The 24,820-nt window shown below is 38.1% G+C and overlaps 2 protein-coding genes across 2 annotated transcripts in view; both read left to right on the top strand.

Annotated features, from left to right (window-relative positions):
• Positions 1–24,820, top strand: part of ak4 (adenylate kinase 4) — a 439,278-nt gene that overhangs the window by 50,474 nt on the left and 363,984 nt on the right. The window lies entirely within an intron of this gene.
• lepr (leptin receptor) overlaps positions 4,969–24,820 on the top strand; it is a 40,916-nt gene continuing 21,064 nt past the window's right edge. Inside the window, exons 1-3 of the mRNA XM_062424064.1 lie at positions 4,969–5,168; positions 22,530–22,587; positions 23,575–23,627. Of these exons, the coding sequence (XP_062280048.1) occupies positions 4,997–5,168; positions 22,530–22,587; positions 23,575–23,627 (283 nt within the window). The 5' untranslated portion in view covers positions 4,969–4,996. The remainder of the gene's footprint in view (positions 5,169–22,529; positions 22,588–23,574; positions 23,628–24,820) is intronic.

Raw genomic sequence — 24,820 nt, 5'->3', positions numbered from 1 at the left:
TGATCAATATTTGTCTGTTTTTCAATAATTCAGTCAATATGACAACTTTTCCATATACAAATGTATTCTTTGCTTGATACAGATAGTGATTGATTAATGATACAAAGTATTTTTCTTGGAGATGATGCTGTGAAGTTTGTGGTTGGGGACCAGGTTTCTAATGTAAATGAGCTAAGGCTGTAACAACAAGCTGCATTACAATGCTCCTGTTCACTACTTGTGCTTCATCTAATCTCCTCTCATATGCGACCAGTTAGGGGTTCATATGTTTTCCCTTGGGCCCAAATCCGGGAAAAATGGGACTGCAGTTTTATTGTTTAACCATCCAAAAGGAAAGTTATTGTAATTGAAAATACCCCCCCCCCCCCCCCCCCACCCCCCAATTACTGATTCATTGTTAAATACGGTTACTGCTGCACTCTTCAGATTTTCCCTCCTCTAACTCCTCTCTGCTGACAGTGCTGACGCACTTCCTGAGGGAGATTAAGTGCTGATGGATGAAGACCATTATCACAGGCTCATGTTTTAGTTTCTGCTATACCATACACCATTAAGCACACATCTCATCTATATGTCAAGTTCTTATACACATACAACGAGTTTCAGGTAAACGTCTTGATATCTGCAGAGATTTGGATGCCTACATTTGGGGTAAGTCAAACATAAACAAGCATGTAGACATATTCAGGGATGTTACCACAAGACGGTTAATCGATCTACTGCTACTAAATGTAGATATATGATCAAATGTACAAGAAAATTATAATCAATATGAACAAAAATGGAAAGCTACCAGTAAATCTAACGGTGGGAGTTGCTCTTATATGTTATATTTGAAAGGACTGGATGATTTCTCTTTATATGTCAATTCAAATGAGTAGGTCTATTTACTTCAACAAATTTTCCTTTGAGAACTTGACAGACTTAGAAAATCCTATGTGTGTCTATTTGAGATATCACATTCCCTAAAATATGATAAACAAACCCAAGTCTCAAGATTTGGATTTCAGGACTGTATAATTTCCCACTGAGTCGTCACCTTTCAGTTGAAGTTTTGCCATTTATTAAAGCTAAAGTAAACCACACTTTTCTTAAATAATGAATCTTTGAGAAAATCATTGCAAGTGCCCCACTAATAAAAATCATTATAAGCATAGACAGCATACATGCAGTGCTCTGTGTGCTCTATACACTGCATACCTGAAAAGATCTTTGGTATCTTAACCCTGTGAGCAACAATGAACATATTTTCCTGCCTGTATCTGTGAAAAAAACATTTGTTATCACCTCAACATCCTTCCTGAGGTAGGTAGTGTGAGCATACAAACCACTGGTTATCTATTTAATTTAATTTGATTGGTTTCACTTACTTATTGATTGATTTTGAAACAGTAATGTATATATTTACAGTATACGCACATCTGGGACTGATTATCACCTGAAAAAAGCTACATGCCCAAACTGAATAGTTAGTTCTGTACAGTTTTACAGAGTTGCCCCAGAAGTTTTTAGGCTCTAGTATAGCACAGCATAGGAACAATATAAACATTTAATAGCACTGATAAATTCACTGTGAACAGAAATGATCATGTAAAGACAAAGGGTGAGGTCAAAAAGTCATGTGAACTTTGACATTTATTAATCAGGTCCAATCAAAGCTAATGAATCACATGCAGTTCTTGACGCAGCAGCGTTGACAGTGTTGTGAATAAATTCAAGGTTCACCTGGACAGGGCGCACCTTGTTTGGCAAAATGGCAGATGGTATTTAATCAAGTGAATATTGTTTTTATGCATCGATACTGACAGAGAAGCTGTGAAGTTGTGAAGGTGCACTCACTCTGTGAAGCACTACTGCCAATTTACTCATAAAAGCACTTAACCCCTAAATGTTCCAGTGTTCATTTGAAGAAAAAGCTCCTGCTGGACTCTTATGTGAATGGCTGTGTGTAACTGTCTTCCTAAAAGGAAGACAATTTTCGGTTTTCTGGAAAACAGTGTAACGGTCTGCTTAAGACCATATGAATAAATGTCTTAAAAAGACAAAAACAAACCGTAGGGTTGTTATAAAGCACACTCTGTGCTGTTGTTGTCTTGAATGCCTGGGAAATGTTCATGTCTCCCAAGATACACTCCTCCAGTGTGGGAACTCAGTAAAAGAAAACATTTTCACATGGCAATCAGAACTAAACAAGGTCAATATGGCCATCGGTGAATTTAAACCTGCCACATCCAAAGGAGTAGTGATGGATTATTCTTATACTTAATTTTCTTTAGTCTATAATACGGGGTGCACACAGAACAGTTGAGCAGACATTTTTCCTACAATGAAAATTACCCCCCAAAAGTCCATATTGACCAGCAGATATACAAGATGAATGTTATCATTTTTAAGCTTTATTTATTCAGGAAACTCATTGATTTATCTCAAGATCTCTTTTGCAAGAGAGAGAGGACAGGTAACATATTATATACACGGGATCACAGTATGGTTCATTCACATCACAATCACAAAACAATTATCTTGCACACTCACAGACATGCTACTTAAAACAATCACAAACATTATAAAGAATGTCAGTTAAAGTAGTAAAACTTACCTCAGAGGAATAACTGTCTTTGATTTCAAAGTGTTTTGCAGTTCAAAAAATCTAAAAGGTCTTAAAAATATATTAAAAATGTTATAAAATAAAGTTAAGTGATAGCAAAACGAAGAGTCTACAGCCAAGCAACAGCTCTGCAACGTGACAACCCAAATCAATGATTCATCATCTACGGACGACGAATGTCTGTACCAAATTTCATGGCAAATCCAACAGCAGTTAAGATATTTTATTCAATACCCAAAATGTTAATATCATGGTTGCAGCAGGGGGGGGGGAGTTCTTCAACAACACATATGGAGTGACTGAAAATAAGTGAATGTTTGGGTGGAGATGTTGGTGCTAAAACAAACCATGTTAGGAGCTAGTTTGCATCAACATATTACAGATTAAAGACATCTGTTTTATGTCTATTTGAATGTCAAGAGTTTTTTATTAGAGTCATTTTTATTGACACTGCTCTCTTTGTGCTGAGAGGACATATTTCTACACTTTTTATGCAGTTAAACATCTGATTCAGTAAAGTACTCTGAACTTCATGAAATGTAAACTCTCCTTGCAACATTCAGTGACTTGTCAGAGAGCATTTTGAAATATATCTACATGTGTGATGCAATAGGAGTGAAGAATCATGCTGCTTTAGTATGTTTGTGTGTGTGTGTGTGTGTGTGTGTGTGTGTGTGTGTGTGTGTGTGTGTGTGTGTGTGTGTGTGTGTGTGTGTGTGTGTGTGTGTGTGTGTGTGTGTGTGTGCAGATTTCATACAGGAAGCAGAAACAGAACATTACATTGAGTTTCAATCTTGTTTTTGGCATTTCATGCTCAAGTTCATCTTTCACAGAGGAGAACAAGCAACAGGTCACACGCGTTATCTTAATTTGTAACAACAGAGGCCCGATGTCTACTGAGTTGCAGAGCCCATACATCTCTAAACCTTTTCTACACTTATGTAACCCTAAATCCAGAAAATGCAAGCCTTCTTCCAATAACCTGTTTTTTTTTTAGAATAGAGTTACAAAAAGGTGTTCACATAATTTCTGAGTAATAAAACTTAAAAACTGGTCATGTTCAGATTTTTCCCTACAAATACAACATTATCAAGTTGGGGATAATTTGCTCTGCTCAAGATTTACGGTCATTTGGTGTTATGAAACTACTCAGGGATCATGCAGGTCAACTCTGTGATTGCTCAGTCAGCACAGTTTTACAACGAAACATCTTACTGGCAGTTTAAAAATAGGTTCTCCTTTTGGCTCTGACACTTCACGGCCATGGATTAGATCTAACTGCAGCTGTGATGGAAAACAACAATAGAACTTTATTAATAACTTTTACAGGCATTTAAAAAAAAGGTTTTGAGTTCAAAAATGGCTGTTGTTAGGGTTTGTTGCTATTTGCCTCTCTTCTTCTTCTTCTTCTTCTTCTTCTTCTTCTTCTTCTTCTTCTTCTTCTTCTTCTTCTTCTTCTTCTTCTCCTTCGCTGCTTCCCCTGATTAATCTATAAGTTTTCATAATCAATCTCATTCTAGCTCTGATTTGCTCTCTACCAGCTCCTAAGGAAAATACTTAACTGGTAAATGCTAAATGCTCCACAATGTTCACTAGCTAGTCTGTAACTTTGTTTTCTGTTTGGTGATGGGCAGTGTACAATCGGTCAAAGCTACCCGCTGTGGCCCAAAATGATGCTAAGAGTATGGAGTGGACTGTAAAAAATACTGTGGTTCATAAAACCAAAAAATTAGCTGCAGAGTTGATGACACAAGGAGTGAACCTCTTCACATTACACATAATCATTTAATCCACTGTAGTAATAAAAAAAACAACATTGATTATCATCAGTTGTAGTGCAGTGAACACCCCACCCTCTATCTAAACAAACATGATTGATTTAAATGCTTACAACAACATGAACTAGGTTTTTTTCCTATCTCACTGATAAGGGATTGTATCCCTGAGTTTATTTGGCCTAGTTAGGATCAGTTTGCTGTAAATGGTGTAGCATTGCAACCCAAAGGCTGCCCTTGGCTAGACTGCGTCAGAGGAATTATGGGATCAAGTGTGCACACACACAGAAAACCCCTCTGTGCCTCAACTGGAGGGGAAAATTTAAAAAGAACCACTGACAGCGGGTAATCTTTGCATAAAGCTCTAGTTTCTCTAAGTCTCTGTAAAATCCCATGTGTGCCCACAACTACAAATATAAACATCCAGTCCATGAACAAGCACACAAAAATAGAAATGGCTTTTATCCAGAACCATGCCATCCACACTTCTACAGTCACTTACACCTGTAGATGCAGAGGTTAGTGCCAATACATGCATGCACATTCTGGTCTCTGTGCAGTGTTGTGAGGGATTGGTGTGTATTCTGACACCCCGAGTCAGAAATAGCCTGTCATGCCCAGAGACACACAGTCCCACATAAAGCTCTCGGTGTGTAGGATTTTCTCTACAAGTACTGTTGACAATGCCAGGTCCCAGTCTACTACAAGTATTCAGGATGTCAGCCGGAAGACAATCTTTATTTTACATTTTGTGCTTCTGTGGATCCTCTGGTACGGGGCAGCTGGTGAGTAATTTTCTCATATAACATTATTTATAACATTTCATATGATTGTCACACTCTGCCCATCTGACTGAACATTTAAAACAACACTGTCAAGTTTCTTATTGGTTTAATCTTGAGTCTAGTTGTTCTTGTGTTGCTGTTTGTTTGCGAAGAAACATAATGGTTCAACATTGTATTTTTTTAGTCTATTTTCTGAAACAATTAGATTAAATGTTTTTCTCCTTTATTGTATCTTTCCCTGGAGACATGAACTCAAGCTGAATCTTTGGTTATTGAATCCTTTCAATAACTTTTTCTATTTTGTTTGTACATATTTGAATTCAGAAGCCAATTAAAATCTGCAATAAAATAGCTGGAATCATGATATATTTAGCCAAGTTAGCCTTAAGACTGGAAGAAGTTGAGACCAGCTAACCTGCTTAAAAAGCACACCTCTAAAATGTTCTTATCAACACAATATATAATGGTAAATCAACTGTAAAAATGTCATGTTGCAGTTTTAAGGGGGGGTTTGTACTGACAGGGAGCAGTAACCTCCCAGAGTCTTGCTGTCAGATGAATTTGTTCATTAATAAGATTTAGAGGCTCTGTTTGCTTGCTTGCAAATTCTTTTGTATATAGACAGGACCAGGGTAATTTAACCACCTGCTGGCTGTAGCTTCATATTCAACTTGCGGATATGATAGTGGTATTCATCCTCTCATCTTAACTCTCTGCAAGAAGGTAAATAATAATTTACCAAAATGTCAAACTATTCCCTTAACACAACAGACACAAGGAAAATATTTTGCTTCTCATTTCTCTTTCTAAACAACAATAAAATGCTCAGTTACTCCTTTCAAATCACAAAATATGAAGCTTGTGTTGAAAATCCATTACAATTTATTCAAGTCCAAATTTGCTTTCTGCCTCAAAGCTCTACCTTTGTGTCAGAAATGTTGCATCTTCACCGCTCATGTTCAAACAATTGGGTCTAAACTTGAGAGCTAGCCACTGCCTGATATCAGGTACTTTGACCACAGATGAGCCTCGGGCAAAAGCTGACCAGACTGGCTTCGACCTCCTGTTTCTCAATCTATGTCAGAGATAACAGCCGTGGTCATTTTCCAGGGTGCAATTTGCTTCCCATTCAACCCGTGTGGTTCATTTAAACTAAGGAGTGCAAAAGGTGAGATTATGGTCACAGACATCTCCATGGTGATGAGGGACCTCTGTACTGTGCTATTTCCTCAGTTGGACCTTTAGGGCTGAATTTACACAGGAGCTAAAAGTTGATTTTCATGTCCACTCTGCAGGCCGGGCTGTTGGACACTAAGGTCTTGTCCTCAGTATTTTTTTCTGTGCAATTTCAACGGTGAGCAACTTAAATAAATAGTGTGTGTTGTTTTAGGCATATTCCAGGAATTGTACACTCAGTTTATTAATCAAATTTAAAGGTGATTCATTTTAGGGGCCAACAAAATACATTTTTAAAAGTACTTCTCCACCAGGATTTTATTAATGTTGGAAAACAAATGCTCTGTTCTCTATTTTCTTATAATTTTCTGGAAATAACTATATAATCTTCTGGTACTGATTACAGTTACAGGGATAATGTTACTGAAACGTTATTAAAAATTGCTTGAGCAAGAGTTTTGTTAGTTGAGCAGTTCAATAAGGAGAGATCAATTGGGAAGTGTATAACAATATCAACAGAGAAAGATTCCATTGATGGCATCTTCATTAAGTTCATTCATTTCATCTAGAAATAGCTGACAACATTGACCTGAGGAGTCTAGATGCAGGTGGTTGATGGAAACTTTCAGCTGAACATTGTGGAGGTCACAGTGTTGATGGTGAGGCGATGGATTGAGCAGTAGTATAGGTATCTGTCATTCTGATTTCCTGAAAAGAAATTCAACTGAGGATGTGTTTTGACTTAGCCCAATGATGACCTCAGTACTTCCTGAGTAAATCCTGGTTGCAAATCTTATATGAACTTGCTTTTACTCTGTCAAAAAGGATGGTTATTCAAAATGGAAGATTAAAGCTTTTATCAATAACTCCATTTATCCATTCTCTATACCTGCTTATTGCCATTCAAGGTAACAGGGAACTATAAAGTCTACATTTTAGGCTGCGTGTCCTTGGTCGGACAGCACTTAACCCCCCAAGCAGCAGATTACATTTAATGCTGAACCCATTCCCAGGTCATCAACCCACGCTTTGTCATGCCTCTTGGTGTCTGATACACATGTGTGTGTGTGTGTGTGTGTGTGTGTGTGTGTGTGTGTGTGTGTGTGTGTGTGTGTGTGTGTATGTGTGTGTGTGTGTGTGTGTGTGTGTGTGTCAGTGTGTGTCAGTGTTTGTGTGGAGGAGGTGAACTCCATGAACCAGCTGCACACAAAAATCCTATTCAGTATGGAATAAATTCAATAATTACAAGTAGATAGTTAGATATAATAGTAAAAGTTTTGTAAGGTAACACAAAGTGGACTGTCCTCTTCTCCATAGCAACGCTGGCTGAGAATCATGGGTAACGTAGCCTTCTGCTATCAGTTATATCTGTGCATGTGTCTTTTATATTTTATCCGTCTGTCTGCTTTACGGTGAATCACCAGCTTGGTTCCACACCATTAACACTCATAATCATCACATCATGACCAAATGTTCTGGAGTTATGGGTCTGTCAACAAAGTGTTTTGCCTCAATTATTGTTTTGTGGTATAGGATAATATAATGCTTCTAACTGTAATGCAGTGACTTCACCTGATTTACACTTATTGGAAAATATCTACATCATGGACATTCAGTAAAAATGAAATTCTTTTACTTTGATTAATTCAATGTGTTGCTTCCTCCCCATTATCGCTGTCCTCTTCATTATTTAAATCTTTATTTATCCACCACATACAAGCACTCTCTTACCACTGCTGTTGCTTTCACACTAATTCATCCTCACCATTTAGATTATGTGCCATGTTTTGTATTTTTTGTTTTGTGGTAACTTATTCAATTTAGGAACATAAAAACACACACTAGTCCTCAGTCCTCAGTGCTTGATCTGTATTGGTCATCAGAAATGTCAAGGTGCATTAATATCACAGCTCAGGGCCCTAATGGTCCCAGCTTGAGGCCCTTGTTGCATGCCGTGCCTCTCACTCTGTTTTCAGTCTGCGTATCTACTATCAGCTGTCCATTAAAGGCAAAAATATATATATATTCTAAACAATCTCTAAAAAAATCATTGTAATGTAGCTGGAATGGAAAGTTGGAAAAACACAGGGCTGGATAAACAAAACTGTTCAAGAAACCCAAGATGAACTGATATACTGGCATTAGTATGTTTAGCATTCTTTCAATTTCTTTTGCTTTATTAAAGACTTAATTTGGGGCATTTTTTGCCTGTATTTGTAAGTACAGTAGTGGCAGATAGGCCAACAGGAAACAGGGTGAGAGGGAGGGGAGTGACGTGCACAATGGTCCCTTTCCAGATTCGAACCAGGGAGGCTGCCACTCGACTATCCAAGCGCTCCAATCTCTTTTGCTTTTTACATCTTACCTTTCAGTGTTTTGTTAGGCATCAAACTTTTTCCTCAAGAAAGCTAAAATGTCTGCTCTTAGGCTCGTGACAAGCCGTAATGTAGGAGCAGTTTGTTTACAAAGAAAATAAACAACATCGTCAATTATTTACGACAGGGGACAATAAACAACTCAAACCAAATTTGCAAACTGTTTTCTCAGAAAACATTTGAATGCAGAATAAACTAACAAACTAAGTAATATATGAGATTATATGGCCCAGACAGCAAAAAGAGCACTTTCATTCAGAAAAATATTGAGAATCTTTGCTTCAGTACAACTCCGATGACACTTCCTTACCAGGTGTTATAACCTCAGAGCAGTCATTTAAAGGGAATAAGATCATTTGATTGGCTCAAGGTGCAAAACTGGTGCTCTCTCCTCTGCTGGATTTAGTGAGACATTAAGGTAGATAACTGAGTATGACTCAAAGAAAGAGCCGACTGGATATTATTGCCTGCTGCTTGTCTGATGCACACTGCTGGGTGGGTGCAGACAGGATCAGGTGGTTGGGGAGTTGGGGGCATTATATAAAAACATAATACTCCCGGTGGCTTGGAAACCCAACATGTTGCTGCCGTCGGTTGCAGTTATAAACCTAAAATTTCAAAGTCATTTCACAAAGAAAAATGTATATTGTGACACACACACACACACACACACACACACACACACACACACACGCACACACACACACACACACACACACACACACACACACACACACACACACACACACACACACACACACACACACACATCTCATATGTAAATTCATGTGTAAATTAAGACTGAGTAGTTTCCTTACTCCCTCTGAAGCCACCGTGACCCTTTCCTGGATAAGCTCCAGAAAATCGAACGATAAAAGCAAAAAATCAAAGAATTTGATCCATTTAAATTTTCATCTAGATGGTATCATGATATTTTTTGTCATGACATGAAACCATTACACCTGTGAAAACAACAGAGCTGGGATTTTGGACATCCCATTGTATACAAAATGTTTAATTAAAATCAGTAGATAAGGACAATTTGCTAAAAATGCTTGCAAGAATTGGATTCCAAGCAGTCAAAAACTTATATCAAGCTGACAGAAGTTTCAATGTTACCTTGACAGGTCACCAGATATCAGTCCCCTGCACTACTCCCTCACTATTTCTTTATTATTCTGGCTGGAGGAGATGGCTCACTAGATTTTAGATAATAAAATCTGATGACGTACAGGCTTGGCATGGGATACCTCAGCATTTTCTCTCCTTCAGTCTTTCTCTGTAATTCTTTCCATATTTGTTTTCTCTCTGGAAAGATGGAAAGAAGAGGGATACTCCTTTATAAATTCACATTTTCTCTGTCTCAAAGGGGAAAGTGAGAGAGAAGCTGTGTGAGTAAATGAGCCCATAACTTGGTGTGGAACAAGTGACAGAACAGTTGAATGTATGACTGTGCTTGTGTCTGTGTGTAGAAACAAGATGGAGATTGTATCCCAGGGTGAGGGGGTTATTGTGGTTTTATGAGTGACTCCATCATGCTTTGATGATGCAGTTATGGCAGCGCAAAGAACAAGCCGACAGTCAATACTTTGCTATCATTTCATCACATCATAGTGCACACACTGCTGCAGGCTGTGTGATGATATGTGCTTATGTCAGAGTGTGTGTAAGACACAGAGAGGGAGATAGAAGCAAATAAAGAAAGAAAAGAACGACTACAGGATGAATAAGAAATAATATCACCCCTTTGCTTTGGTCTCTGATGTTACAGTGGAATCACCCCACAGTTTTGCTGGTGTCACTAGCAAATGTTAGCCATTCACATCTGGCGCTGATGTGCCTTTTTCACATTTCCCAACAACATAGCCTTTTGCATTTTCAAAGGTAGAGTATTATTGCTAATAAGACCCATTCATCTATTAGCTTTGGTTGTCTTGTTAAGTACTGTGAGACATAAGAATCATATACTACTGCAGGCAGTTTTTGCTAAGTGCATTCACACTCACACACACACACAAACATTATTGCGTCATAAATGTACACGTCACCTCAATTCAGCTAAAACTGTTGCAACACATTAGCAAAGCTCTATGCAAGAAACAGAGCAAGAAAAATGTAGTGTGATCAAATTGACAAACCCCAAAGACATTACATTTTCAGTGACTGGCGCAGTGCCCATTCAAAACGTGCCTGTTCAGAACAGGTCGATAGCTTATTATTTCTTGAGAACTGCATATGTATCAACTGACAAGCGCATTAATTAAATTGATAACGGGTTAATAAAGTAAATGGAATAAACAGAGATTGAACTTCCATTGGCTGATTCTACCATCAATCAAATGGGTCTGTGCTCCTGTTAGCTAGTTTTACTGCCCCTTCCTCTGTTTTTTCCCCTCTGTGCGAACAACTCATCCAAACAACTTGACATTGCACTTGCTTGAGTCCCCAGCAATATATCCTTTAGGTATGAAGCAGAAATGAGCAGTTCTTAAGATATGCGAAGGACAGACAGACAGACAGACAGACAGACAGACAGACAGACAGACAGACAGACAGACAGACAGACAGACAGACAGACAGACAGACAGACAGACAGACAGACAGAAAGACAGACAGACAGACAGACAGACAGACAGACAGACAGACAGACAGACAGACAGACAGACAGACAGACAGATAGACAGACAGACAGACAGACAGACAGACAGACAGACAGACAGACAGACAGACAGACAGACAGACAGACAGACAGACAGACAGACAGAAAGACAGACTGACAGACAGACAGACAGACAGACAGACAGACAGACAGACAGACAGAGATTTCTTGCTTTTATATAGAGAGATGACCTGATTAATGATTAATTAGTTATCCAAACTGTTGGTTCATTTTCTGTCAATTGACTAATTCAACAAAAAAGTAACAGAAAGACAGAATGCTGAAAGGTTTGTCCTGTGTTGTAATTTCAATAAGACATAAACACACCTTAAGTTGTGCCAGTACATCAGGCCCCTTTAAAATGTTATTGTGCCACATGCTGGTTGTTCATAGGCTACCTTGACTCACTCTCTTTTTCCTCCGCCTCTCTGACACTTTCCCCGTCTGTCTCTTCTCTTCCAAGACTTGATATTTGGCAGGTGTTGCTGTCTCCTTGTTCAGCTGTGCAGCTGAAAAGCTCCTCTGTTAATTCAGTGGAAAAATACTGTGTTGTCCCATGAAAATTCATGAAATTGGTCACATTTATTAAAATGTATATACAGAGGAGGCAATGACAAGCATACTTTATACTTTTTGACAACTGTCCATTATGCAACCCCTTTTTCTCCTGTGAGTGAAGATATAATATTTAGGTAAGCGTTTTCCTGTTAATGACAGGAAAAGTATTTATTATTACTATTAATTAGATTACATTTCTCAGGATGCAGTTCTTCCTCAGCATTTGATATTTTCTTTAATCTGCCTTTCTTCAACCCCAAACATAATCTACAGTCAGTGGTCTGAATGCAACCTGTCAGCTAACCTGGCAGGTCACATGACTAGTAGGCGTAACTGTGTCCAGTTTATGCTGTCGTCACAGAACCTCCCTGTTTATACTCATTTCACAGAATTTCATGAGGCAGTTTTGCGATTGGATCCCATTACCTTCACAGAATGGCACACGTCAGCAGGTTTTATTGTTTTCTGGCTGATTGGTCCACACATTTGGTCAGTTTATGTACTGGCTGTATTAACCAGAACTTTTGAGAAACGCAGTGTCAGCCTGTATTTCAGCAGGCGTAGCTTTTGTGGAGACGTGATACAGCTGTGCTCTGGTAAAGTCATCACACTCAGACTTTGTCAGCACACACTATTGCTTACACAATGATAAATTCATCATATAAACAAGCATGTGCAATCAGACTTAGGCCCATCTTCAGATACAATGGGCTTTAAAATAAGAAAAATCTGAGTCTGAGGTGATAGCTGCTTTTTTTGCACAGAGGTGTTAGTTTGCTCGACTTTTAGACACATTAATAAAGTTTTCCTCTACTTGACATGTATCTTGTCTTAACACTTCTTTCAGTGTGGTAGGAGGGAAAGCTGCACTTCTCAGTAACACATTCACCCTCATAGTGTGACCCTGGGCACACTGCCAATGGAAATAAGACTGAGGATGTTCAGTACATAGATCTTCCATAAAGATGAAAATACAAATTAAATATAACCAAACTAAAATAAAGAAATGAAAAAGAAACAGATTAGATGTTATAAATAGGAACATAGCAAATTTAAAGTTTGACTGGGGAGACCTGAGAACTTGTGCATCCTGATATAGAGCTGTAGAGTAATGGGTATATTTTTTATATATTGTATGCATTGTATCTTGACACAGAAAGTGACCAGCTTTGATCCAAATGCTGTGCTGCTCTAAGAAAGAAGTGAAATTAATTTACAAAAAGTTTCCCTTGGTCTGATTGTTCACATTTACTTGCTGGCCCTGTAGATTGTCAAATAAAATGCTACTGAACTCTGCATACTTTAGCCTTTTCCTCTCACTGTCTCCAGAGATGGGTTCTTCCATGCAGTCCTCCCAGAGGAGTGAGCAGACTGATGACCCACTTTTTTTTCTCAGACATCAGTGGACATCCTAACAGTGGATGTTGACTTTTTCCTGGCCCTGATGAAACCTTTTTTTTCGTCAAGTGAAGCTGTTTGTATCTGTTATCTGTGCTTAAGTAAAAAGGTATTGGACTTGCTGTTTGGGTTTGTGTCAGGACAACATTCACACTAATGCTGCCTTCCAATGGGGTTGTATTTACTGTGTTCACAAGAAGAATCCACATGAACACCCCCGTCATTCACGACTTTGGAAGTGAATATTTTCTTTAAGGTCCACATTCACGAATTGTGACGTTTTGTTGATGTTTTAAAAAATGGTGCAGACCATGGAAGTTAATTTTTTTGGTGGATGGTAAATTAATATATTGTCATTCTAGTCATATAGTTGATGTTGTTCCCTTTGCATTTCCTGCATTACATTACCTGCTTGCTCGCTAGCTAAATTGTTAGCCTCAGTGGCCTCTAGACGCCAACTGTAACTGTAATATTAGCTAATGTAGCAAACATTTTTCGTCCATGTTGCCCAGCAATGACTTAACCACTTAAACGTCAAGCATATTTTGTATGTGACTTCCCATTTTGTAACCATAAGCTCACAAGTTCCAGTTGAAGGCAGCACAATAGATTTCTTGAGATATCGAAGCATAAAGACTTAATTACTAAAAACACTGAAACAGCTAGTCTGGCTGTGCCCAAAAGGGACAAACTCTGCCTACCTGCATCTCTAAAGCTTCCTGGAGTCTTCCTAGGAAGCAAATTGTTATTTTTACACTTTGGTTTTTGTATAGATTAAACAAACAAGATACAATGTGTTAATTACTAAGCTATAGAGGTAATAGTTATCTTTGGACAGAGCTACGCTATCTTTTCCCCCTAACTGGCTATGGTAAGTGGGTGCTGGCTTTAGCTTCATATTTACCACATAGATATGAGAGAGGTATCGATATTCTCCTCTAACTTTCGGTAAAAACAGCAAAAAGGCATACTCAGCTACAGTAAATACCATTTAAAAGAACAGTGACGCACACCTGAAAGTGCTCATGGCATGAGGTTATTCTTGCAGAGCATGCTCTCTTTATATGCCTTCATCTGTTCTTATTTCCCACCTTATTTCCTCCTTTTTATAGACGAGATTCATATGAGATTCACAGCCAATAATGTGAAATAGGGTTACACTGCATCCTTCAGTGATCATAGAGATGTAATATACATGTGAAAACAGGCTGCTGGTATAGGGGAATCACATTGCAGCAGACTCATGCAGGGATTCAAAATAAGGGGATGACAACCCCTTCAGTGACATCATTCCAGCTAGTCTGCCAGCATGACATCATCCTCATGGTATGTAATCCCCCTCCCCCTCCCGGGAGGATATTTTTTTCTGGCATACTGTGCAATCTGATTAATTATTCATGAGCACCTTTCACACAGCAGTGCACAGAGGGCCGTTAAAAAGAATAAAATAAGCTTTTAATAATAAGCTTTTATCACATTGTTGTTATTATTATCAATGTATTTATTTTTTTGCACCACACAAACATTTTGACTAGAGGATGACATACCACGAGGATGATGTCATTCTCTTCAGGCTGGTAGGGGATGATGCCATTGCAGTGAATGATGTCATCCCTTCATTTAAAATGCGCACGCGAGGATGCTACTGCAGTTGCGCTTTTCTCTGATCAGTGAACCTTACATTTTAACCTAATTTTTGTGAATCTCATATTTCCCTTTAACCCTGTGCTATGAAAGATGAAAGAAAGAAATATATTGGGAGGCAGGAATTAAAAGGCAGTTGAGGAGGCGTTAGTGATCATGCTTTACAGAATTAACTTCACAAGCTATGAGCATTGGCTCAAAGAATGGCTCAAAAAATGTTGATTTTCTGAGTAACGTTGACTGTCTGCATCTACCAGCACATGTTTTATAATTGAAATAGATAATTTTGGATAATGAGTTACTCGGTCATAGTAGAAATAATGAGTTAAATTGTGTTTTAAAGAATATTTCTTGGTGGAGAGCTTTTTTTGCCTTGCATAAAAGGTTCAATTGATGATATTCATTAAAAGTTATCAGATCAAATAAAGTTAATTGGCTAAATATGGCATGTAAAAGTAATTTGACTCCAGTTATTAGTCGCTCAAGAAGTGCTCACACACACAAACGCAGATGTATTGCCAAAAAACAGATAACAACATGAAAAGTACATCAAACGTTCAGTTTACATATACACATGTGATGACATTAAGAAACCAGACTGAAAATATGTTGTCTGAAAACTACCAAAACAGACCTCTGTGACTCTTAACTGCATTGTAATCAAATGCATGTCAATGAGAAATTTGCTAGCAGTAATTGTTGCCCTTCATTAGTGAGAACGTCCATTGTTACAGAAGCATAAAGCAATGCTCCAAACAAAGCACGACCACCTCATTAATCAAACATCAGAGAAATGTACATCTACAGATTGGATCATTATGGTCCAAAACAAGAAAGATCAAGATTAGGTGAATTTCCAGCCTTCAGGGGTGGTAGCTGTGTCACTTTTATCTGAACTATGTCAGCTTCTATTGCTAATCTAACAGTGAAGGGTTTTTTTTAAAGGATTTTTACTTATTTATTTATCTCAGAAGACTTCATCCCATTTGTCTGCTCTTTTTTCTTTTCTTTCTTTCTTTTTTAACTAACACTCTCTGCTTTTTCCTGACACCCTTTGAAGTATTCAAGGGCAGAACAATGCAAGGCTGACAATGAGTCAAATCCATCTCTGTAAAGATCAGTGGGCTGTAAAAGTGAAGTAATGTACCCCCGTAATGACGCAGATCAAGGAGATCCATTTGCAAATTAATCTACTCCCGCTTAAAATATATGCAAGCACACAATGACGCATCTTTCTACGTCATAAAGTTTGATTGTGACTGCAGCTAAGTAATATCTCACTGTGTCTCTGAAGCACACACAAAAACGTGTACCACAATACTTGAAGGAGGGAAATTAATTGACTTGCATTCGTTGCTTTTGTTCCTTACTATTCTAACTTACTTCAAACTTCCTCCTGCCTTAACACAACCTCAGCCTACACATAATTCCTGGGCATGTTGCTACATTGCAAGAATATCCTTCTGTCGGCCAGCTGTGTCCTTTCTGTGTGAACTTGCAAGAATTGCTTTCATGTTTCCAACAGATGTTCCAGTTGTCTTCCTCAGTCTAAAGACAGACATGTTGGATGAATGGGAAGCTCTGAATAACCTATGAGAATGTGAATGTGAATGTGAATGTCACTGGGCTTGTTATGAACTGGTAACCTTTCCAAGGTGCTCCTCAGGTATATAAAACTGATGGATGTTTCAAATCTAGACCACAAAACCAAGTCTAGTCTTAAAATAAATAGTTACCCATGTGGGGAAGTTTTATTCCAACAAATCAATAAATCTACTAATATTTAACTATTCTTGTGGGGACATTGTACTGATTACATTAATTGTCTTAACCTAGTAATTTTAACCTCAATACTAAAACGAAGTCTTATCAAAATAATTGATATACCTACTCTGGGACCAGAAATTAGTCCTCGTACAGAGATTTTTGTCTCCACAACATAATGAATACAAATTACACAAGCACACCGTTCTGGCAAACACAGGGTATTATATTGCATGATGGAGCACTATACTGCCTAATGCCTGTCTTTTTTTCCTTTGTTGTTGTCTCGTGTGTACTAGTACTACTAAAACACTGTGGCCATTTAAAGCCACCTTTCCAAACTCCAGCAGCATGGATTGTCCAATGGCAGCATAATTAGAAGCATTAATTAGGATTCAAACCTACCACCATAGTACACTTATTTGCTTTAATCACAGTATTCATAAATTCTGACAGCCACAGTCACTACATGATACTTTCCATAATGCCACAAATGTAGAACACTCACATCTGTCGTTATAGTACATCTGTCTATCTGGCACAACATATGCAGTTCAGTCCTAGATACACCTGGGCAGACAGCTATTTACAAAAACAAGCTGTTTAATGTGTAGGGAAGCTTTCTGCATTGATTCAGACATAAGAGCGAAAGCTACATGACCCTACAGAACACCAGAAGAAAAACCATAATAAATAAGCATCTGCACATCGATATTCATTCTTGTTAAAAAGTCAAATGACTGTCAGTTAATTTATGGAGTTGAAATGGTTCATTACAGCTGTAAAGATACTGACAAACCAATCTAGCTGTAGTACTAACTTGTTCTGAAGTTTTCATTCAGTCTTCATTAGCAGATGTAGTTTTCTTACTTGTGTCAGAAACACAGATTTTTTAAAAAGCGTATGAGTTCAGCCCTGTTTAATCAATTTCTCTGGAAATTGCCATCTTTACTCTGATCACACAGACAACACTTGTGTTTTTCAGTGACATGGATCATCTTTTTCATCTATGCAGCATACAGTCTTCTCTCGTCTATGTTTCTGTTTGACCGTACACTCAACATCTGCAATTTAAAGGTGTATTTTAGGAGACACCAGACAGCATTTATAAAGCATTTTCTATAATTTCAACTGGTGTTCTGTGAAAGTTTTGGGAATCATGGTCTGACGTATGGGCCAGGACACCCATGACAACAAAATCATTCACTATTGACTCTACAGACTTATAATGGGGAACTCCCAGTATGGTTAACAGATATACAGACATTCTTTCCATTCAAATAACGGATTATTGAGCGGGCTGACTGTTTGCATTTGGAAAACTAAGGTTGACTTAGTGGTGTGGCCAAGGATCCACATCTGGATGGAGACTTTTTTCCAGCGCTAAAACAGTGGGCTACTTGAATTTAAAATTAAAGAAAAAAGTTGAATGTCAGCAGAAGTGTGCATGAAATCACTAAACTGTCCTGCGCACCATACAAATACATGTTTGTATCATAGACCTGTGAAAGTAGAGTGTTTCTTTTAACAGATAGTGCCTTTTCTTGGAAGTCAGTTTTTGTCAATAGAGAGACAGATACAGCAGAAGGGAGTGGAATTCGGAGGAATAGAGAAGAGCCTGTTGATTGCTTCACGTTGCCAACTGTTTACTTATCACCAACATGCAGTGGCATCCCAAAGATTAAATGAACAGCACATTTTTAATTTTTTAGAATTGATTTATGCATTAGGAACATACATACATACAAACTTTAACAGTGCACTGTTCTCTGTAGCTGTCTTATTTATGCAGTATAGTACAAGGTTCCTCTTATGCATCTGAAATGGTATCCATAAATACAAATGAAAGAAATGGTGTTCAGTTGTTGATAAGAGTGTTTGTTTGTAAAAATGATGTTTGAAAATCACAGATCAAAAGGGGAAGGGGGTGTTTATGTGACTAGGGAGCCGAATTTTGTGTTACATTCCTTATGATAGTTGAAAGTGGGATGTTCTTTAGACAAATGACCAAAAGAAAATACACAAATGAACAAAAAGCAAAAACATAAATATTTTGCCCCTCTAAATTCACTGTAGTAATGTTGAATCATTTACAATGCATCATATTTCATAAAAGGCCATACGATTTAAACATAAAGCCTGAATTTGTGATATTAAAGGACAGGTTCACTACTTTTCAAGTAATCTGAAGCTTCAGTCATTAACATTTGTCAAATCAAGTAGATACCTTTCAAAGTTACAGTCTTTTTAGTGCCAAAGTCTCTCTTTTTCTTAATATACTTCCACTGTAGCTCAACAGAGAAACACTGTCCAAGGGCCCACAAAGAGGGAATCATGTGCTAAAAAGATTGTAAATGCAGTAGATATCCACTTGATATAACTAACTCAGACAGCTGAAGCCTCATATAAGCTGCAGATAAACATTTTGGTACAGACTAACAGTGGACACACTGTGGATTTTGGCCACAATCACTTACAAGCACATTTGAAGGAAAGATATTTTAATAGCCAGTATGAACAGGAGGAATGATAACAGTGAGTAAAACCTCTTTCAGTGTTCATATGGGCACCAGACTGCTGTTTTAAGACTTGAATATGTTTAAACCTATCCTTCAATATTGCCTCCAGCTGCCAAATAACCTGAATAGTTGAGTAGAAATACACTCATGAAGTAGCCTACCCTAAAATGAGGGTAAAAATAAAAAGTGAAAACAGGCAAAAAACACTATCTAGTTGCTTTCCACCATTAGCCCACATGTTGTACCATACGGGTTGTTTTTTACTCCCTAACAAATGGCCTTTTAATGTGTAGAGTCTTGGGTTTCCGGAGGTGTCCCTGAACGCAACACAGTGGGCTGGGCGCTGTTGTGACTGTGGGAGCCTCTCTCCTCACTCTCTCAGCTCCAGTCTGTAGACTTATCCTCAGCCGGGCAGGTCGACTATACGTCAAGGAAACCTCGGCGGCGTCTCGACTCACCGGGAAATCCTCCTCATTGTTGTTGCGCTCAAGTCTCAGCCATGGACATTGAACTGCTACAGAAGCGCGCACATTTCCACTGAGGATTTAAACTTACCTTGAATGAGCTCTGACTCGGATAAGAGGAAACCTGCGACCACAAGATCAGAGGACAGCTCCCGGAGCGATGTAAGGTCACACTATTACCGGTTAATCTCACCTTTGACGTTTCTAATAACCAAAATGTGTGTGTCTGTATTTTGTTCATTCACACTCGTCCCTCTTTCTTCACAAGGACATGCGGAATGTTTCGCCCACTTCTGTCAAACTGGCAGCTTGAGTGGTTTCACCCCTCATGTACTTTTCCCCCGGTGACATTTTCCCATCTTACCTCTATAAGTGACAGCACTGTTATAATGACGCTCTTCTTTGCATGATCTATTGTCCAACAACTGCAGTGCGTTTTTAATAACTTGTCTGAAGGTGAGATGTGTTGTTTAAAAAGAAAATCATATTTCTCATATTCCTTGTTCTTGGTGCACTTTTCATGATGTAAAACTTGTCAGTATTTGAAAAGTCATCAGAAATGGTAACTTAACGACACATTAATTTAACATTTCACCTAACAACTTCAAAAACTGACTGCTGCTTCTGCTGCTGCTGATGATGATGAGGGGGGAAACAAGCTGTGGCGCGCCTCCCGTGCACAGACTGGCAGGGCAGTGAGTCACACCAAGATGAATAGTTGGCGAGGTGAAGTCCTCCGGGAGGACAGAGCTTCCCTTGCATGTGGAAAATAGTTTCAAAATGGCCTAATCTAATTGTTTCCAAAGCAGATGAGGAAGCAGGAGTCTGAAACATATGAATAGAGCATCACTGCTGGTCCTTTAGTGAGGGTGTTGTCTTAAGATATTGCTTGTTTGTGAATCAAAGGTTTTGAGTTTGACCATATCAGCCTAATGAGATCTGTTTTTATAGCATAACAATGCCTGCAGGCTGAGGTAATCAGACTTGTTTTGTAATCAATGTAAAAGATATCCTGAGCAGAGATTAGTCATCCTGTTCTAGACTATTTATCTTTCTTTTTTCCTCTCTCCTCACTGCTGTTTTGCCTCAACATGGTGATTGGTTGGAACTTCTCATTGGCATGGGGCTATACAGTTCCGGGATCCTGCTTCTTTCAGTCATGCAAATTAGAATTAAGATGAAACCTTTTACTACCACCTGGGGCTAATATTGACATTTCTGCCTGTGAGGGTAAAAAAGGGTAAGGGTAAAGTAGAGAAGTAATTAATGTGTGAAATTCTGAATGCAATAGCTTCAACATACAGTATGTTGTTCGCTGGTTTCAAGAAGAAACAGTTGAAAATGACTCCAGAAACCTCTTTCACTGGAGAAATGGCAACTTTTCAGTATAACTGATTTCAAACTTTATTGACCTGAGGTTACTGTCACTGAAAAAAATGTTCAGTTATCGTTCGTAAAGCATTTACCAGTTCTGTTTTTTAAAGCAACACCACAAAGTCCACCAAAATGTGCAGTTTTGAGTTTTTCAGTTAATCAATCACAGTAATCTCTGTTTCAGGTAAAACAGAGACTTTTCTTTCTGGTGTTAAAAACTCTGCTCGACAGTTCATTATGTCTCCCATTCTGCTACTGATGCTGTCAGACTCAGTCAGCTGTGTGAGTCTGGAAGGTGATTAGAGGTGTGTGGCGTACCGTTCATGAGATGTGTTCAAATACATGAGATGCTGCTCAGTCTTCTTCACATGTTATTCTGACCTGCAGTCTTTGCTTGTGCAGGTGATGGTGCTTTGCATCCAATTCATTGTGTTGTTTTTGTTTATTTATGCATCCTATCTGGCAGTCGGTTACTCTTTCCAGGGGATCATATGACATGCTGACAGACTGTTCTACATATTCACAAATTTCCGTGCACATTTAGAAACTGATTTGCAAATGATCACCTTTGTGCATGTACTGAACACACAGTTCCTGGTTTGATCCCCCACACTAACTCATCCAGGGGCTGTCTACTGGGTTTGTTTTGGTCTAGCATATCAATGAATTAATAAGTGTGGCCACTGGCTTGTTTGAAGTCGCTGTCACACTGTATCAATTAATTGCATCGATGCTTTTGTTTGGGATAAAAATTCAAGCAAAGGAAAGCTTTATTATGAAAGGCAGTATCAAAATAGAGAAAAAAACATCTTATCAATACTAGAAATGTTTGGGTTAGTTAACATGTCCTAAGTGAATTGAAGGTTGGATTTCAAGTTGCAGAGAAAATACTAATTAAATAGATCCGTGTTATCTAAGGAACTGTCCTTATGGAAATATTTCTTGCATATATTGTTGACCTCTAGAGAGCAGAGACATGTTCAACATAAAAATGTGATTTTACTCCAATATTCCTTCCTTGTACTGCGTAATGTGTGGCAGAATCTTCTATTCTCATGAATGAACAGCTGTTGTGCATTATCTTATCAGTCAAGGGGCGAGTGGGAGGTGCTCCGATCAGTGAGATCTGCATCTGAAATTGGATGTGTCTGAGAAATCCTTTGCTGTCTTCTTATGCCACTGCTGGAAAAAAAATTGCCTCTGTCATCGTTGTGTTCTGCATCTTTTCCAGGAGGAATTATGAGGATTTTTTTAAAAATTCAAGTGCTGCCCCTTAATGTGTTACCCCTATTTATTCCGATTACGACAGGGGTCGGGCCTTTTTTTATTCCTGTTGGAGTCAAAATGTACTAACCTGTAGCACTGCTGCAAATCTGTCTTTTTAATCACCTCAAGCAAAACCTCCTCTGTTTCTTTCTTTCTCTCCTCAGTGAGATTCACCTCAGGCAAAGCCCAGCTAGGCCATGCTCAAGTTATGAACACAACAATGTAAGTATTGCAGTATACAGACCAATATGCCCACTACAGATCTGTGTGAATGTGGGTGTCATTCAATCTCAGAACAGTAGTTTTAAATTAATTGAACTGTATTTAGATTTGGGGAGATTAAATAACACTAACATTGTCCAGCATCCAAAGATTGTGATTAGTCATGATCATAAAGTAACCAATTAACAACATAAATCGTATAATAAAACATTTGAAATCTCAAAATTGATGCCGATTAAAATTTGACTAAACATTGTTAAAAAGTTAAACTATATTAGACAACATTTATTTCAGTCGCACTTCATTGACTGTAGTTCAACATGTAGATTCAACACAATTTCCTGGGAATACTTCAAACTCAGACACTTTCACTCTCACTACAATGTTAATGCAAGGGTTTACAAGTGAGATGTCACTGGAGTAATGACTTGTTGACTTACACACACCTACAACCCAAACTTGTTAATAACCTACTGGAGGTGTGGACAGCAGTACACAAGTCATTAATTTGAACTAGTGTCCAGTGTATTGTTTTAGAGTGCTTCACAGGAAAAGCTTTGTGTCAGATGAGTCATTGCAGAGAAGTTGGTAAACCAGTTCTCCAACTGTCTGTGGAACTGTGATACACGGGATACTACTCACAGTGGCATACACACCCAAACCTCCCACTGTTTTCTCATATCTTATATTTTCTCATCAGATTTGGAAATAATAATTAAAATGTAATTTTAACACCTATTTCCAGCTGATTCAAAAGGCTGCTTCAAGTGTATTCTCTATTAAAGACTGCATTATGTTCATATAATAAACTTAAATCAACTACTACTTACCTTGATACCTGATTCATTCAAATTCTGTCCTTGCTCGCTTTTTTGCGCAACTGTTTTCGTAGTAGTAGTTTGTTTTTACTTCTTAATTCATGTCGTACCGTTGTGGTTTATCTCTTCCAGCCATCCATTATTTCTCATGTCCTCTTTGTCTCTACAGGGTTCAGTCTGTAATGTTGTCAGTCCTGATGCATATTTTCCTGGTGTCCCATGGTGAGTTATGCTCCAAACAATCCATCGTCACTGATCACATTATTTCTCTCCTCAACCTTAAATATTGCACGTGTCTATACAGCAAATTAAAGTGTAGTCAAGGGATGCTATTAAATTAAGGATGAGGCATTCACTGTGCTTGGACAATTATATTGTAAAATGGAATTATTAAGGCTTTATTCCCAGTAGATAAGAGTCTGACACAAAGTATACAGTGGTGACAGGAATGGTAGAGATGAAGTTATAGCAGCTTATACAAGGAGCTAATTTTGTGCTTCTCTTGTATTATCTGCCATCATGTCAGTAAGTAATTTGAATGCATTGTAGTAGATGGCAGCTTTGCACCTCTGACATTTTAACTTGTCTTTCAGGCATAGCAAATTATATCATCAGATTATATCATTTAATTCAGAGGAATTAGATGATATAATTTTTTTTTGCCATTTTGAATATCATTATCAGTTAATCTATAAATCAGTCTACGTTTTCTCTTATGCAGATGACACATTATTCTATGTCGTAGATTATCCCCAAAAAACCTACAAACTCTTACTGATCTCAAATCAGAATTTAATGCCAAATATAAAGAAATAGTGCTTAACAAACCTAACCCATACCTTACAGATTGAACATTTTGACTGTATTATTTGTAATCTGTCAAAACACATCAATATGACTTACCAGTGTGAATGTCAGTCTTCTTAGATAGAGGTAGTATTTGTGTCCAGTCCTGAAATACCTAATGGCTTTTCAGTTATTGGTAGTAATTAAGCTTTCAACTGGCATTTCATTCTGTGATAGCACTCAGCTTTTAAAGAGGTGACAATGGTTATGATGTGTTATATCCCATGACATTGGACACTACAGTCTTATACCATTGTTGACATATGGCTCCTTGAGATATATTGTGTTACAGACGACAGATTTCCCCTGTGTATGGCTTGTATGGTTAGAGCTGCCAAAATGAAAACTTCTCCTTTGACAATAGAGTACATTATTTACTACCAGCTGCCAAACCTACGTGATGACTTTCACCTGGACCAAATCAATAACATGTCAGGTGTGCACTAACAAAGCCTTTGTCCAACTCTCACATTTTTCCCTTTCTCATTGTTTCAAAGCATGGGCGTTACATATTTCCTCTTTCTAAATAGAGAGAAAAAGCCGTTTGTATTACAAAACCTTTTGTGGAA

Source organism: Scomber scombrus, chromosome 8 (genome assembly GCF_963691925.1).
Source record: "Scomber scombrus chromosome 8, fScoSco1.1, whole genome shotgun sequence".
NCBI lineage: Eukaryota > Metazoa > Chordata > Actinopteri > Scombriformes > Scombridae > Scomber > Scomber scombrus.
This window is presented reverse-complemented; position numbering and strand designations above follow the sequence as displayed.